This window comes from Lepidochelys kempii, chromosome 8, assembly GCF_965140265.1.
Source record: "Lepidochelys kempii isolate rLepKem1 chromosome 8, rLepKem1.hap2, whole genome shotgun sequence".
In the NCBI taxonomy this organism is placed as follows: domain Eukaryota; kingdom Metazoa; phylum Chordata; order Testudines; family Cheloniidae; genus Lepidochelys; species Lepidochelys kempii.
Window position 1 is genome coordinate 45,402,081 of NC_133263.1, and position 13,882 is coordinate 45,415,962.

Consider the following 13,882-nt stretch of genomic DNA (forward strand, 5'->3'; position numbering starts at 1 on the left):
CCTCCAGACCCAGTTTGAAGCCTTATCGGTAGTCTGTGGCACATATTAAGGCTTTGTGACCTTGACATCCCTAGCTTGATTTGTCCTCCATCTTGGAAGGTAGCACCCATCTCATCTTCTGGGATGATACTCAGCAACTATCAGAGGAGCAGCTTAAACCATGTGCTGTTTATTTAAGAAAGTGGGGAAACAGACACCTGTAAGTCCAACCATTTTACTCTTCCCCTCACCTAGCCACAGGTATGGGGAATGGCGCTAGCCTGGGTAGTGAAAGTCTATGTTAAAAAGTCTATGTTCTTGCAACAGCCTCACTTAGTTCATAACTGCTTCACCCTCTCAGTGGTTTGGGGGAGGGAGAGCTCAGTGGTTTGAGCATTGGCCTGCTAAACTCAGGGTTGTGAGTTCAATCCTTGAGGGGGCCATTTAGGGATCTGGGGCAAAAAAAATTGGGGATTGTGCCTGCTTTGAGCAGGGGGTTTGGACTAGATGATCTCCTGAGGTCCCTTCCAACCCTGATATTCTCTGATTCCCTGAAAATCAGTGTCCCTCCTCTCAGCAGGAACTGCCATAAGTATGACAGGTTCTACTCTTTCCCCTGTTCTGTTGGTCTATCATCGCTATCCTATTTCCTTTCCATCCCCCAAAGGTTTAGCTCTACTGGGAAAGGAATTAAGCAGCCTTCTGCTCATTACACCCGCAAATTGGTGGTCCATCAATGGCTGTTAATTAACAGGGTGGGACTATATCTTTTGTAGTATCCCATGAGGAGAGGATCACATTGTAAAAGACATTTATATTTACTCTGACTGTTCATATGCCATCAACTTAAGTGCTCATTATGGGAATCAGGCAGGTGATTCTTAAAAAGCATTTTTTACATATGAAAAAATTAGGAAACAGCTGGAGATTCTGTGGTAATTTCTTTAGACCCCTTTTCTCAATAGAACTCTCATGGCTTTTAACCTTGTTAAAATCTACAGGACATTTCCATAAGACAGTATCTACAAACTGAGTGGTGCTTGAAATCTAGAGCTGAATTCCTGTGGCAACGACACAGTTCTAGTAAGCACGCAGTAAGCACCAACGCAAATTTATAATAGAAAGTAGAGAGTTCCCATGAGTTACAAAGTGTAATATTCCAAATTATTTAAAATGTATTCGGCCAGGTTTGGGCAACTCTCTCTGCCAGTGCAAAGGGACCTTAAGATGAATGTAAATTACACTTACACTTATTTTAAGGCCTGCTTACGCTGCCAAAGTGGTGTAAAGAGAATTAGTGTAAATGAGAAATAGCCCCACAAAGTGTGTTTTAATGCAGCATCCTTGATTGTTCGGTTGTTGTTTTGGCTGATTTGTTTTTTGGGGTTTTTTGCTCTACTTTGCAAATTTGTATAATATTCAATGAATCTCCAGATCAGTGCAAACCAGAGAGATTCTGTTGTATTTTGTTTTATGGAGCTGTCATTTCCTAACACACTGTTGTAGCAAAGGCCGGGGGGTGGGGAGGTGGGAGGGTGTGTGGAATTGCAGAAGTGGATTCCTAAAATGTGTGAATAAAATTTTTCTGTGTCCCTGTTACACTGGTAAAATGGGTGCAATGGGGCTGGTTGAAGTTATTTAAATCATTGACTTTTTTTGTTGTCAAAAATGGTTTTTTTAAATAAAAAAGTCTCAATTCATTTCCTTCTATTAAAAAAACCCAAAATTTTCACAAAATCTGGAAACCAAAATGTATTCTATTGGTTGATATTTTAACAATTATTTTCATTTTGTGCATTTCCTTTTTTTTCTTTTCTTTTTTCTTTCTTTTCTTCCCCACCCCATTTCCTGTGTTTTTTTCTTTTTTCTTTCTTTTTTCCCATTTAAAAATGACTAACATGATATTTTTCCTGTCATTTTCAAAAACCAGAAATGGAGAATGTTTTGGTTTTCATTTTTGTTTTAGAAAATTTAAAATGTTTGGAAATGGGTAAAAATGGAAATGTATTTGGAAAATAAATGGATCAATTTCAAGCTCTCCAAACTGAAAGAAATTTACAATTTTCAGATGGCTCCAATGAAGCTGTTTGAAATTAAATTGCATTCTTCTTTTTTGGATCCTTTCCAGTGTGCAGAGCGGGGAACTACGTGCACAAGTCACTGTTTACAAATGAAAATATTAGGGTTGGTGGCTCCAAAAGGTGAATTGCCAAACTTTTTGGATGCAATTTTGGTGGCCAATTTTGGAAATGTGGTTTATATTCTGTCATTGCTTTGAAATCTCGTCTAGTTCCGTGTTTACTATTGTGATAGACCTAGGCCAGTTGGGTACAACAGAGTAGTAGAAGCCAGATATACTGGCCACTGGATAAGCAGTTTTCTATTCCCTGACTGACCAGAGCAGGGGCTGCTCCAGGCTAATGAGAACACCTGACTCCAATTAACCTGCAAAGAGTCTGGTGAGGCCATTAAGTTAATGTGAACACCTGACTCTAATTAAGGCCCTTCGGATACTATAAAAGGGCTCACTCCAAAGTCAGGCTGAAGAGAGCTAGGGGAGAGGAAGTGCAGTTGAAGGGCTGAGTAATGAAGACACCCTCAAGCCATTGGTAAGGGAGCCCTAAGGTAAGGGTGAAGAAGAGAGAAGTGGGAGAGCTGTGGGGAAGTGGCCCAGGGAAATGTAGCAACTCTGGCAGTGAAAGATCAGCTGCTGCAATTAGGGTCCTTGGGCTGGAACCCGGAGTAGAGGGTGGTCCTGGGTTCCCCCCAACCTGCCACTACAGAAACACCTCCTGGGAGGGGAAGATAGGCCCCTGTCAGGACAGGAGGCTAAACTGTTATGGAGTAAGCTCGTAGGGACAACAGAGACTGTGGGAGTTCTCTCACCAACCTCCTTGCTGGCTTATGATGAAAAGGGCTCAGTAGACTGTAACCCTGGCCCTAGAGAGAGAAGGGCTATGTGGAGGGTTGCAGTGAGCCTCTGAGGCTAGCATAAACTGCCTGGAAGTGCGGGACCCATGGGGACAAGGTCGGAGCTCTGCCACACTATACAAATCATAATCTCTTAGTGTATTGGAAAGCTGCCTTCCGGCACTACCGTTCTGTTTTTTAGCATTGGAATTGAGAAACCGTTTAAATCCAGTTACCAAAACACTCTCTCTTGGAAAACAAATCCTTCTGAAGAGAAAAACAATCAGACTCTGTGCAACATATTGCAAATGCTGGGATTTGTGCATTTCATACCTTGCCCTTCCTCTTATTCTTTCGAAGAGCTCTGTGAACTCAGCCTCTTGTCTGAAAATGTTGGGGGTTTTTCATAATTGTTTGCAGTTTGCTGGCTGAGTTTCATTTCAAAGCCGCCTTCACATTCTGGGCCTGGAGCCAAATGAGAGTTCCGTTCTCTACATCAGTTTCATGAGGAAATGCTGGCTAATTGCTTTCTGCAGCTAGACAGTGATGAAACAAATGCATAAGCTCCTCCCTCTTCCATCTTATCCCCCGTGTATAAATTCCATTCAGGGCTGCTCATTCTTGGTGTCAAGAAGTCAGGAATTCTTGCAGTATTGTTTTAATGTTGCTGTTGCTGTTTGGTTTTCAGCTGTCTCCTCTCTTGCAGTTTGAGAGCTAAGAAGCATGGAAATGCCAAATTTCCTGGAGAATGGAAATATTCCCAGGGAAGCAAACAATTCACGATGCAATGGGATGAACCTTTGCACTTTGGCAGCTCTGGCTCTTTTAATACTGGTTGTGGTTCCACTTTTGATAGCCTGCTTTCTGTGCCTTCATAGCCAGGTAAGGAGAGTGCAAAAATACCAGCGACTAAAGTATACAGTATATTAGTATTATTTTTATTATGACTGATATCTTTATAGAATTGGATAATTGCAACCTTTAATTCTGTTCCTTCTTGGAGCCAATGCTTTCTCCAGACTGCTTTCAACGGCCCAAGTGCTTTCAGCGCTTCTTTTGGGAAACTTTCATTAATTTTGCTGTTTTTTAAAAATGATAAAGTCAGTGTTTTCTTCTGATCTGTCCTTTCCTACTATGCCAGCTGTTGTTGTGCATTATTATTATTTATTATTATCTGACAATACCTATTAAGGAAAGGGCTAGACTAGGAGTCCATTGGTTCAGCATACCTCTACCCTCAGAGAGTCTAATCGTGTAAAGAGAAGTCACTAATTTTCTGTTGCATTGTACTAGTTCTGTGGAGGCATGACTGCACTCACATGGGAGCAGAGCGTGCTCAGCACCTCGCAGGATGCACTGAGCGTTTTCTAAAATTGCCCCTATTGGCTGCAGCTTTAATTCAGCCCCTTTGTTTGGATGTGTTGTGATAGTTTTTAATTACACAATCACATTGCTACTTTTTCCACAGGACCCCTATTTTGTTCAATGCATAGGTTGCACAGGTAACCATAAATCTGGTATTTCCTAACTTTTCAGTGCTTGACTTTTAACCTAACATTTATGTAATGTAGTTGTCTTTGTATTTGTAGCTTGACCACAGAACAACTAAGGGGACACATGCCAACTGTCGGCCAATATCCAAAGGGTTCAAACACCAAAGAGAGGGAGGAATTTTTAAGGCAGTAGAAGAGGGTAGAGAGATGTATAGCTAGGAGGAAAAGGATGGTACTGAGCAAAGGAATAGGTTAACTATCAGAAGAAACTTTCCATTGGGGAGATCTCTGACACTGTGGAACAGCATGAAACATGTCACTTGAAACATTTGCAACTAGGCTGGACAAAGCAGTTGAGCAGACAATCCTGCCCCGGCATTGGGAAGGTCAAGGGGCCCAGTTCAAGCAGGTGTGACTCCACTGAAGTCAATGGAGTTGCATGTGCTTACCTCAGGACTGAATGTAGCCTAAGATCTCCTCCTCCATCTCTAGCTTCTCTTCAGTGTTCTGAGCTTGGGAGGTGAAGGCTAAAGATTCCCCTCACTCCCTGCACAGCCCATTGGTACGTGGAATTTTACTCTCGTTCCCAAAAGGTGAACACTCCCTCTTGGAGAATCCAAACGCTTGCTCTGGATGTTATGTTTCCAGCATCCACCTGGGCTGCAGCCTGTCTTCAGCTACAGCTCCAGGAATGGAAGAAGAAGTTCCCTATTTAGATACTCAGCATCAAACACCTCCAGGAAATATGATGACTGTGGCTGGTGTATATCATGAGTTACACTAGGAGATCCATCCTGGAAGGTCCTGATCACTCCTTCAAAATGCAGAACACCCTCAATTCCCATGGGGCTAGCGGGTGCTCAGCACCTCACAGGAGCACCATTTGTAAAGCATTTAGGGGAAAAAAATCTTGGTGCAACTTTTTTTTTCTTTTAAGTTCTCCCTCCTCCCCTTCCCACCATTCTATTTTGGAGGCATAACACGGGAGCCTCATGACATGCACTGTGCTCAAAATTGCATGCTGCTTGACAGTAAATCACACGTGATACTGGCACAGTAATGCACACCCCATCCTGTAAGAGTTCCACTTCCTTCCCCTTTCTTTCCCACTGCAGAAATAGCATTGTCTGAATAAACAAAAGCTTTTTTTTTTTTCACACTGTAGTTAGGGATGGGGAAGACCAACTGATTGAATCCATCCATCTGCAAGGGCAGGACAAGTTTGCTAGTTTGGTATTTGCCATTGAGTGAACATCGGTACAGACTTGTTATATAGGGGTAGATTGTGAGCCCCTTACTCCGTGTCGAGCCATTACTCACAGGAGTATTTCCATTAAAGGCAATATGAGTGAAGAGTTTGCAATCTGGTCCTTAATGGAGTGGGTAAGTTGGGGGTACTCCTCCTGCTCCCATCTCCAAATGCGTTCACAAGCTGAAAGAATAAAATGCCCTTCTTGCAATCCTGGGGACGAAGCATGGCTGAGAGTTCAAAATGAAGTAGGAGGCAAGAGAGCAGAACTCTAGTCCTGCTGATGATGTCATTTGTGACTTCTAGGGCCGGCCTTAGGGAAAATGGTGCTCTGGGCAAACTTTCTTTGAGTTTAAGCACAGTCCAGTCACACACCTGAAGTTTACTGGAGAAGCTTGTAAGTCACAGTAGGGACCATGTGCACCTACAAAAGAGACTGCTGCAAATGGCACAGGCAGCCCATACGCTCGGGGCTGGCTTCCCATAGCACCTGAGCTTCTGGCACCAGTGGTGAAAATGCCAGGTTGGCGGCCGTGTGAAGCACCAGGGGGATGGCAGCACTGTGAGGCACAAACTGAAGCCCAGCCCAGCATGCATCCAGCTTGGCTGTTGGAAACTTGCTCAGGGAGCTCTGCTGCCTCCACTCCTCAATGCCACCCAACTTTGGACACCGCTCTGCAGCCCCAGGAGAGTTCGTCACTAGCCTGGGTGTGCCCCATCTGCCCCTGCTTCATGGGCATTAGGGGAGGGTGAGCGGCTACACTGGTGGGCAGGCTGTGCCAGGCAGCCCAGGGTGATGGCAGGAGACATCGGGTGGAAGCAGATCTCCCAACCCCAAGGGCAAAGCCTGCCCTGCAGAGCACCAGGCCTCCCCCAGGCCCACTGGGGCTCCTGCAGCTCACTCCCAGGGCAGACCCTCCCCAGCCACAAGTTACAGCAACATACCCTGGAATTTCAGCCCCTCCCATGGCTGGAGCCATCCCACCCCGCCCGCCCCCTCCACCGAGCTGGGACATCACATGTGCCAACGAAACCACCCACAACTGGGGAACGGAGCCCAGCCGGCGGGTGCTTACCTCTTACCCTGCCTGGGCACCAGCACCCTCTTGACCATGGCACCCTGATTGGTTGCCCATGTTGCTCACCCATAAGGCCAGCTCTGGTGACTTCACATGAATCACTTTAGCACCCTGTACTTCAATGGAGAGAGCCAGGGGGTGGGAGGATTAGTCACAGGGCTTTGAGGCCTTGGATGGAAGATTCTAGAGAAGGGCAAAGTGGCATCTGTGTGTTTTGAGCTAAGGTGTTCTGACCACCCCAATCTTTTGGGCAGCTGAGTCAATTAATAGAATTATCCCTGGACGGTGGGCATTTCGCTGGCAGCATGGAAGGAAAGGCTCAGCTACGTATTAGCTGAAAGCTATGTCAGTCATCATGTCCCTTGAACAAAGTTATCTCCTCCAGTTGCTAGAAGCAGGTGCTGAAATACCACAGTGACAGGCCAGGTATAAGAACCTAAGCAGAATACTGGTTATGGGAACTCCAGTCAGGATCAGTGGGTTAAAACTAAGGTACACAATGGTGCAGGTGTTTGTCCGCTAGTCTTATTTAGATCAATGTAAAATACTGCATGTTTCCACTGTTAGCAAAGTCTGGCAGGACTTTGTGTTGCAGCGTCTACAATGAACTACTGTAGCCATTCATGCCAGGAGATACGGGACCAAATCTAGGCCAATGTACAAATGCAATGACCTTTGAAGTCCCATTTCATATGGATCAGTCAGACAGCTGGCCAGCATCCACAGGACAGATGGAGTACTGCCAACTTACGGATGTAAACAGACACATTTTCACTCCTCTGTGTGTTTTCCAAGCTGTGGGGCATTCCTACAAGGGAGGGCATTAAAAAGGAGTAACCAGGGTCTGAATTCATTCCCATTAAAAATATGTTTAGACTATATGGGCAGTGACTGTCTTTCTTAATAATATTTGTATTTAGCACCTATCACCAGGGGGGTCCTGACAGGGGGCTCAGGGTACGACAACAGGAATAACAGATAATAATCATTGAGGAGGAGGAGGAGAAATCTTTCCACATGGGTTGTTGCTCTTGGTAGTTTCTGTATGGGAGAGGCCAAGAAATGGAATTGCAGTTGCCACAATTAAGAAGTGAGGTGATTGGCTCCCCTAATGGGTACTGATGTCTGTGGTTTATTTTTATATTTGGTGCAAAAGCCCATGAATAATTAATAATATATTTAATAATGTAAAATATTTTAGGCCACTGCTATCTAACATAAGAGATTTACACTAATATTTGAAAATGTTGATTGTTTACGCTTGTAAATAAGACAGTTACTTCCCTTTTCCCATTTCCTATGAATCAGTCAGACAGCTGGCCAGTCCACAGGACAGATGGAGTACTACCAACTTATGGATGTAAACAGACACATTTTCACTCTATTGTGTGTTTTCCAAGCTGTGGGGCCTTCCTACAAGGGAGGGCAGTAAAAAGGACTAACCAGGGTCATGCTCAGACAGACCCTTTGGTGGTTCTCCAGAGTTTTAGTTTTCATTTAAAAAAAATTAGTCTCTGGCTGTTATAGTTGGGAAGAAAATCTTCAAAACCTGATATGAGTACAACTGATACGTCTACCTAAATTTGCAGACAGCCTGAAACTATATCTGTGAAATGAAGCATTTAACAGGGGGCTAACTCAGATTTCAGTGATCATTCTTTGACATCACTGTTAGCTCTTTCACTGCTCTTGAAAAGTAATGTTCTATTGCAGTTTTAAATAAAATAAACCAAATCAAACATTTCTTAACTATGTCTTTCCTTAAAACCAGAATGTAAGATAAAATAAAATTTGTCTTTTAATAAAAAGTGGCAAAGCCACATGAAAAGATGGAGTAACAATGTTGCTGGAGAGTTATCTGTGTGGTTTAAACCCAGAATCTCTGCATTTAAACATATGAGTGTCTACCACCAGAGCTAAAGGTCCAGAGCTGTTACCTTGAGGGCAGTAACAGATTCCTAAACCTCTAAACATGCTTCACCCACTAGAGGGTGACAAAGAGACACACTATGTAAGCATGGGATACGGTTACATGACACCAGCCAGTGCTGTGTGATGTCTGGTGATATCCTGTGTCGTTTAGACTCTTACTCTTAGCAACACCAAAACCACCACCAACATTTAAAATGAAAACAGTCCTAGGGCAAGATGCCATTTGGGTTAAGCAGCTGCTTTCCAGTGAAAGTGAAGAGCCAGTTGAATGAGACCCAATAGAAGTCTGTCTCCTCTGATAACAGAAAGATTTCTGCTACCCGGGACTTCTCCCAAACATACACAGAACATTAGCTGCTAAGTGTCAAAGTCCCAGGCCATAACATGCAACAAACTGACCAAACTTTAATTGAAATGACCCACCTTGATTATCACTACAAAAGGTTATTTTTCTCTCCTACTGGTAATAGCTCACCTTACCTAATCACTCTCTTTACAGTGTGTATGGTAACACCCATTGTTTCATGTTCTCTGTGTATATAAAATCTGTCCACTGAATGCATCTGATGAAGTGAGCCGTAGCTCTCGAAAGTTAATGCTCAAATAAATTTGGTAGTCTCTAAGGTGCCACAAGTACTCCTTTTCTTTTTGCGGATACAGACTAACACAGCTGCTACTCTGAAACCTGACCAAACTTTGTTTCGCTTCACAGTCTCCGGAGATCTGCTGGGCTCATGCAACTTGTAAGTATCAAGATCCTGGAATGGTTTTCTGATTTTTACCATTCACACAGTGCGGTGAAGGCGAGTAGATCATAGTAATGTACTGAACAGGCTGGAGTATTTCTCCCCTATCTATGAACAGCAGTAAATAATGAAAACAGAGAAACATGACGCCCAGGTGATCTAGTGGCTATTGTAGGCAACCGGGTGTCAGTCGCTTCTCAGTTCTATTCCCAGCACTAGCTAGTGGTATCAGATGAATCATCTCTCTTAAAGTGCAGTTTGCTTTGAAACATGACTGTACAAATAGTATCCTGGGATTCCATATTTATTGTCTCTCAGTGACTGCAGATCAAATTCTCAAATGTTACTCGTTTAAAAAAGTGGGGGAGGGGTTGTCCTAACTGCTAGGCCTGTAATCTCATCCTGGGGTCTGAAAATCAAGCTAAAGCCTTTTGGCTTACCACAGCAGCAACAGGAAAGATTTTGAAAATGAAACTTGTTACATCTGTGAGCAAGACTTTGTTTTAGCTTGTCAGTTCCTTACTGACTTACGCTAAATTGATATAAAATCCTTTTAACCCAAATTAAGAATGTACCAGATTAGTTTCTAAACAGACATAATACAATCAGCAGAATTTTTCTGTGTAGACAAACCCTTCATTAACAATTCTGTTGATGATGTCTGAGTGCCTGGATAGACTCTAGCAGTCTCCCCGAGTGGTGCTGGCTCTGGAGCAATAACAGGACTAAACAATAGGGAAATGCTGTTATTCAGCATAGAAAGCAGATACGACTCTGAACACAAACACAGGCATCAGATCTGGTGAGTCAGGAAATACCATATCCACAGTCACTTTTTAGAGTGAAAAGTTTACTCGCTGAGATAGGATGGATTTGTGTCTGCTGTTTAATGCAGACTGGAACAGGAAGATGCTCTCACGACAGTGGCCAGTGAGGAGAGGGAGTTAGTTGTTTATCTTTTAGAAGTGGAGGGAGAGCTGGGTTCGCCCTGCTGCCCTTTACCTTAACCACTGGTTGACTCCAGTGGACCATGCTGATTTAGATTGGCTGAGGGTCTGCCCCATGAAGAGCAGTCGAATGATTTAATTAAGTAAGATGGGCTCAGACCAAAACCCTGAACCTAAAGATCCCCTCACTTCATGGGTGTCAGAATCTGAATCTGGGTCTGAATAACAGAATCCCAGCTCCAAACAGCCCAGAACTCTGGGAATTGTTCAGAATCTGGGTCCTGCTCTGAATTTTATAGCTCAGACCCTTCCCTCTCCTCCCCAAAGACCTCAAATCAAAGAGATAAGAAAAAGGTAAGAAGGGAGATGAACTAACTTACAGAATGACAAGGGAAAATCTAGGAAACGGGGTAGACTTTGAAATATAATTAACCACCTTGTATGCTTTTCACTTTGTTTTCTTCCTTGTCTCCTTTCTTTATGGAAGTACCTTCAGAAGATCGTGATGGTTACATCATATGGAAGTGGAACTTGACAGACTGCAGTAGCTTCATAAGGAATGGCTCTGACCAAAAGCTGGAGATCCTGCAGAGTGGCATGTACTTCATCTATGCCCAGGTGACCCGCATAAAGACAATAAAAGATTATTTTACGATGACGCTGTACAGAGATCAGAATATTCTCCTCAACCAGATGACTGGGACAAATTCTGGGGAGGACACTGTCTCCATCAATTTCGGGAGACCTTATTTTCTGAGCAAGGGGGAGAAGCTGTTCTGTAAGGTCAATAATGGGCTTGGACACATCTCAACAGAAAATCAGACTTACTGGGGGCTGTACAAAATGTAACAGACTTCCACTTGGAGTCAACTTCTCTCACCCTCCAAAGAACATTAGGAATCTAACCTCTGAGTCTGAAATGTTTGCAATTTCTCTGCATCAAACTCAAGACAACGATGCTTTGGGCTTTCTCATCTTCCTGTTGAAGTGATTCAGGGTACACGCTCAACAAGACGTGAATGTGCGACTCCAGTAATGACATCAGATTGTCACAAGTTATGAGAGGAAGACACTTTTAGAACAACAGTGTGAACAAAGAAAAGCAATACCTTGATGTGTTAGAAATGTTAGTTCTAAAATCCCAGGCAAATAAGTCACTATGTTCTGCCCATTCTGCACTGGTAAACAGTTTCACTCCTCAGCTGGCTGCCTTTCCGTGCAGGGTGAAAGTGATTATCATTTGTATATTTTGTGAAGTGCCTAGGGGATCCGTGGACATGAAAGATGCTATGTCAATGTAATATATTATGCACATACTGTACATAACCTGGACAAAAAATGGCCTGTCTGAGATTGAGGGACCAACATGTTTAAAGGCAAAGGCAATAGAGGGACAATTCCTAGCTCCCATCTAGGGCTTCAGTGGAACATCCTCTCCTTTCTGTCCCCTTTTCTCCTCACATACATACCTAACTTTAATAAGGGAAAATGCAGCTGTCCCAATTTCCCCTCAGTGTAAACCCAGCCCCATCATTCCTGGGGATTCACACTGTTTAGGAGTTTTGCATTCAGAATGAATGCAAACTATATTTTCTCTTTGAACCATTGAGTCCAATGCTGGCGTATTGAAGGTGGCACATAGAGCCTGTGTGTCTATATTAAGATTCAGGGTTCCATTGACCCTCACCATTTTCTATCATACAGTGCTGTAACATGGAACTTAATAGTGCAGATAAAATCACACAGAGCAGCATCTGGACTGGACGGGGACCAGGCTTCAAATTCTCTTATCATCTATAGCTACATTGTGCAGTATAAGCAGATGTAACATTTGTCATTGAAAGGAAGTGGGGTACCCATATCTCTATTGATGGGAGGGCACACCTGTAGAACTAAAGGAAGAGAAGGAGTGTGATCTACTGGGGAGAGCTGAGGATTGAGATTGTTGAGCTGTATCCTGTGCTCCTCTACTAAGTCACTGTGTGACCTTGGGTAAGGCACTGTGGTTGTGCCTTAGCTTCTCCTCACTAAGTCAGGTATAACAATGTATTTACCTACCTCACAGGCATGTTGTAAGGCTGAATAAATGGACATTGTAAAGTCCTTGGAGATCCTCCAATTCCCTGTTCTAGCGCTGTGGTCGGTCACACAGTCGGGTTTCTGTTCCTTGATTAGCTGTCCTAGGGCAAGCTCCTCTGATGGGTATATGCTTGTTTTCACACAAATAGCCATATTTGCATGAATAAAGCCTCCCCAATCATTCCTTGAAACAAATTACAGCTTCATGGATTTTCCTGGACAAACAAACAAATACAAACACTGTTGGACTGAATCACGATTTAGGGTTAGTTTGATGCAATGTGGTTGTTATGATTTTATTTTCTGTGTATTCCAACATTAAATATTATGGAGCCTGCTTTACAGAAGTGGCTGCCATTTTGTGTTCATTTCAGTGCAGACCATTAAAGAGGGGAGACAAACAGTGCTCTCGCATGGAGACTTTACCTTTGTTCTTTCTTGTTTAGTTAATTATCCTTAATCTAGAATAAAGTTTTTCAGAATAAAAGTGTACAGTGCCCTTGTGTATGGCCAAACATGATAGTTTGCAAATACATTTATCCACCCTTCACCTAGCTTGACTGCTTTGTCTGTGTTAGGTCTGAAGGGTCTGACCCTCAGTACTCCCATGTGTAAGAAGGGATAATAGTACTTATTTATCTGTCTCATGGGTGGGAGGTGTTGGTTATCAGTTAGGTGTAAGGCCAGTTTGTATGCATTATAATTGGGGTAGTGTGAGGATGGTGACAAGCTGTGCTTCTCCATGGAGAACCAAGACCCTGAATCCCTCCCACTCCCCCATCCCTGAGGTTGTAGTCTGCTCCCCATGGCATTAGTGGGATTTGAAGGCCAGGAGAAGGAGGGTCAGTCTTCATGCTAAAGGGAGCATAGGAGCTGTTTTGTGCCTGTTCCTTGCACAGGGCACAAGAGGTATCCTCGCCTCCCACCCACACATCTGTAGTAGGGCAAGGTCCATAGTGAATCAATGTTTATCAAGCGGTTTAACGAGAGGAAGTGCTAACTCAACATCATTACAATTCCATCATGGCTACTATCAATAATAATCAGGAAATGCATGAGTTTGCGTTCTAAAGGAGACCCTAAGCAATGGGCTAAGCTTGGCCATGTGAGGAATCCCCCCTCCCTCTGACTGCAGTATAACTTGCATTTTAATTACCACTGGCATCTCTGGGACTCTATCACGGTCTCCATTTCAAAAAGTCGTCATTTGCCAGAGGTTACCACACACTGGTATCTGAGACATTTTTTATTCTAAGTCTGAGGGGGAAACTACGGTGCCTGAGCTGTCACTGTGTGGTAAATTGAGAAAGGTTGGCTTTAAACGAAGACTTTGGATTGGTGTCAGCAGTGACAGAAAAGAAAGCGTTGGTTCGAGGTTCACTTTGTTTGCATCTGGGGGCACTCTCATAGGTGGGAAGATGTTTGCACCTCTCAATTAGTGTTACACTCAGGCCTGGTCTGCACTACA

General features: G+C 43.5%; 1 protein-coding gene across 1 annotated transcript; it reads left to right on the plus strand.

The window, feature by feature from the left end:
- Window positions 1-3,518: 3,518 nt before the first annotated feature.
- On the plus strand, window positions 3,519-12,850 carry TNFSF18 (TNF superfamily member 18). Its single transcript, XM_073358190.1, has 3 exons — window positions 3,519-3,771; window positions 9,355-9,385; window positions 10,823-12,850. The coding sequence occupies exons 1-3, from the start codon at window positions 3,613-3,615 to the stop codon at window positions 11,182-11,184; spliced, it is 552 nt and encodes a 183-aa protein (XP_073214291.1). The 5' UTR covers window positions 3,519-3,612; the 3' UTR covers window positions 11,185-12,850.
- The last annotated feature ends 1,032 nt before the right edge of the window (window positions 12,851-13,882 follow it).

Excerpts from the sequence above, each read along its gene's own strand:
- TNFSF18 (XM_073358190.1), top strand. The coding sequence starts at position 3,613 with ATGGAAATGCCAAATTTCCTGGAGAATGGAAATATTCCCAGGGAAGCA. Across the intron at positions 3,772-9,354 it reads TTCTGTGCCTTCATAGCCAG|TCTCCGGAGATCTGCTGGGC; the intron begins GTAAGGAGAGTG and ends TTCGCTTCACAG. Across the intron at positions 9,386-10,822 it reads CTGCTGGGCTCATGCAACTT|TACCTTCAGAAGATCGTGAT; the intron begins GTAAGTATCAAG and ends TCTTTATGGAAG.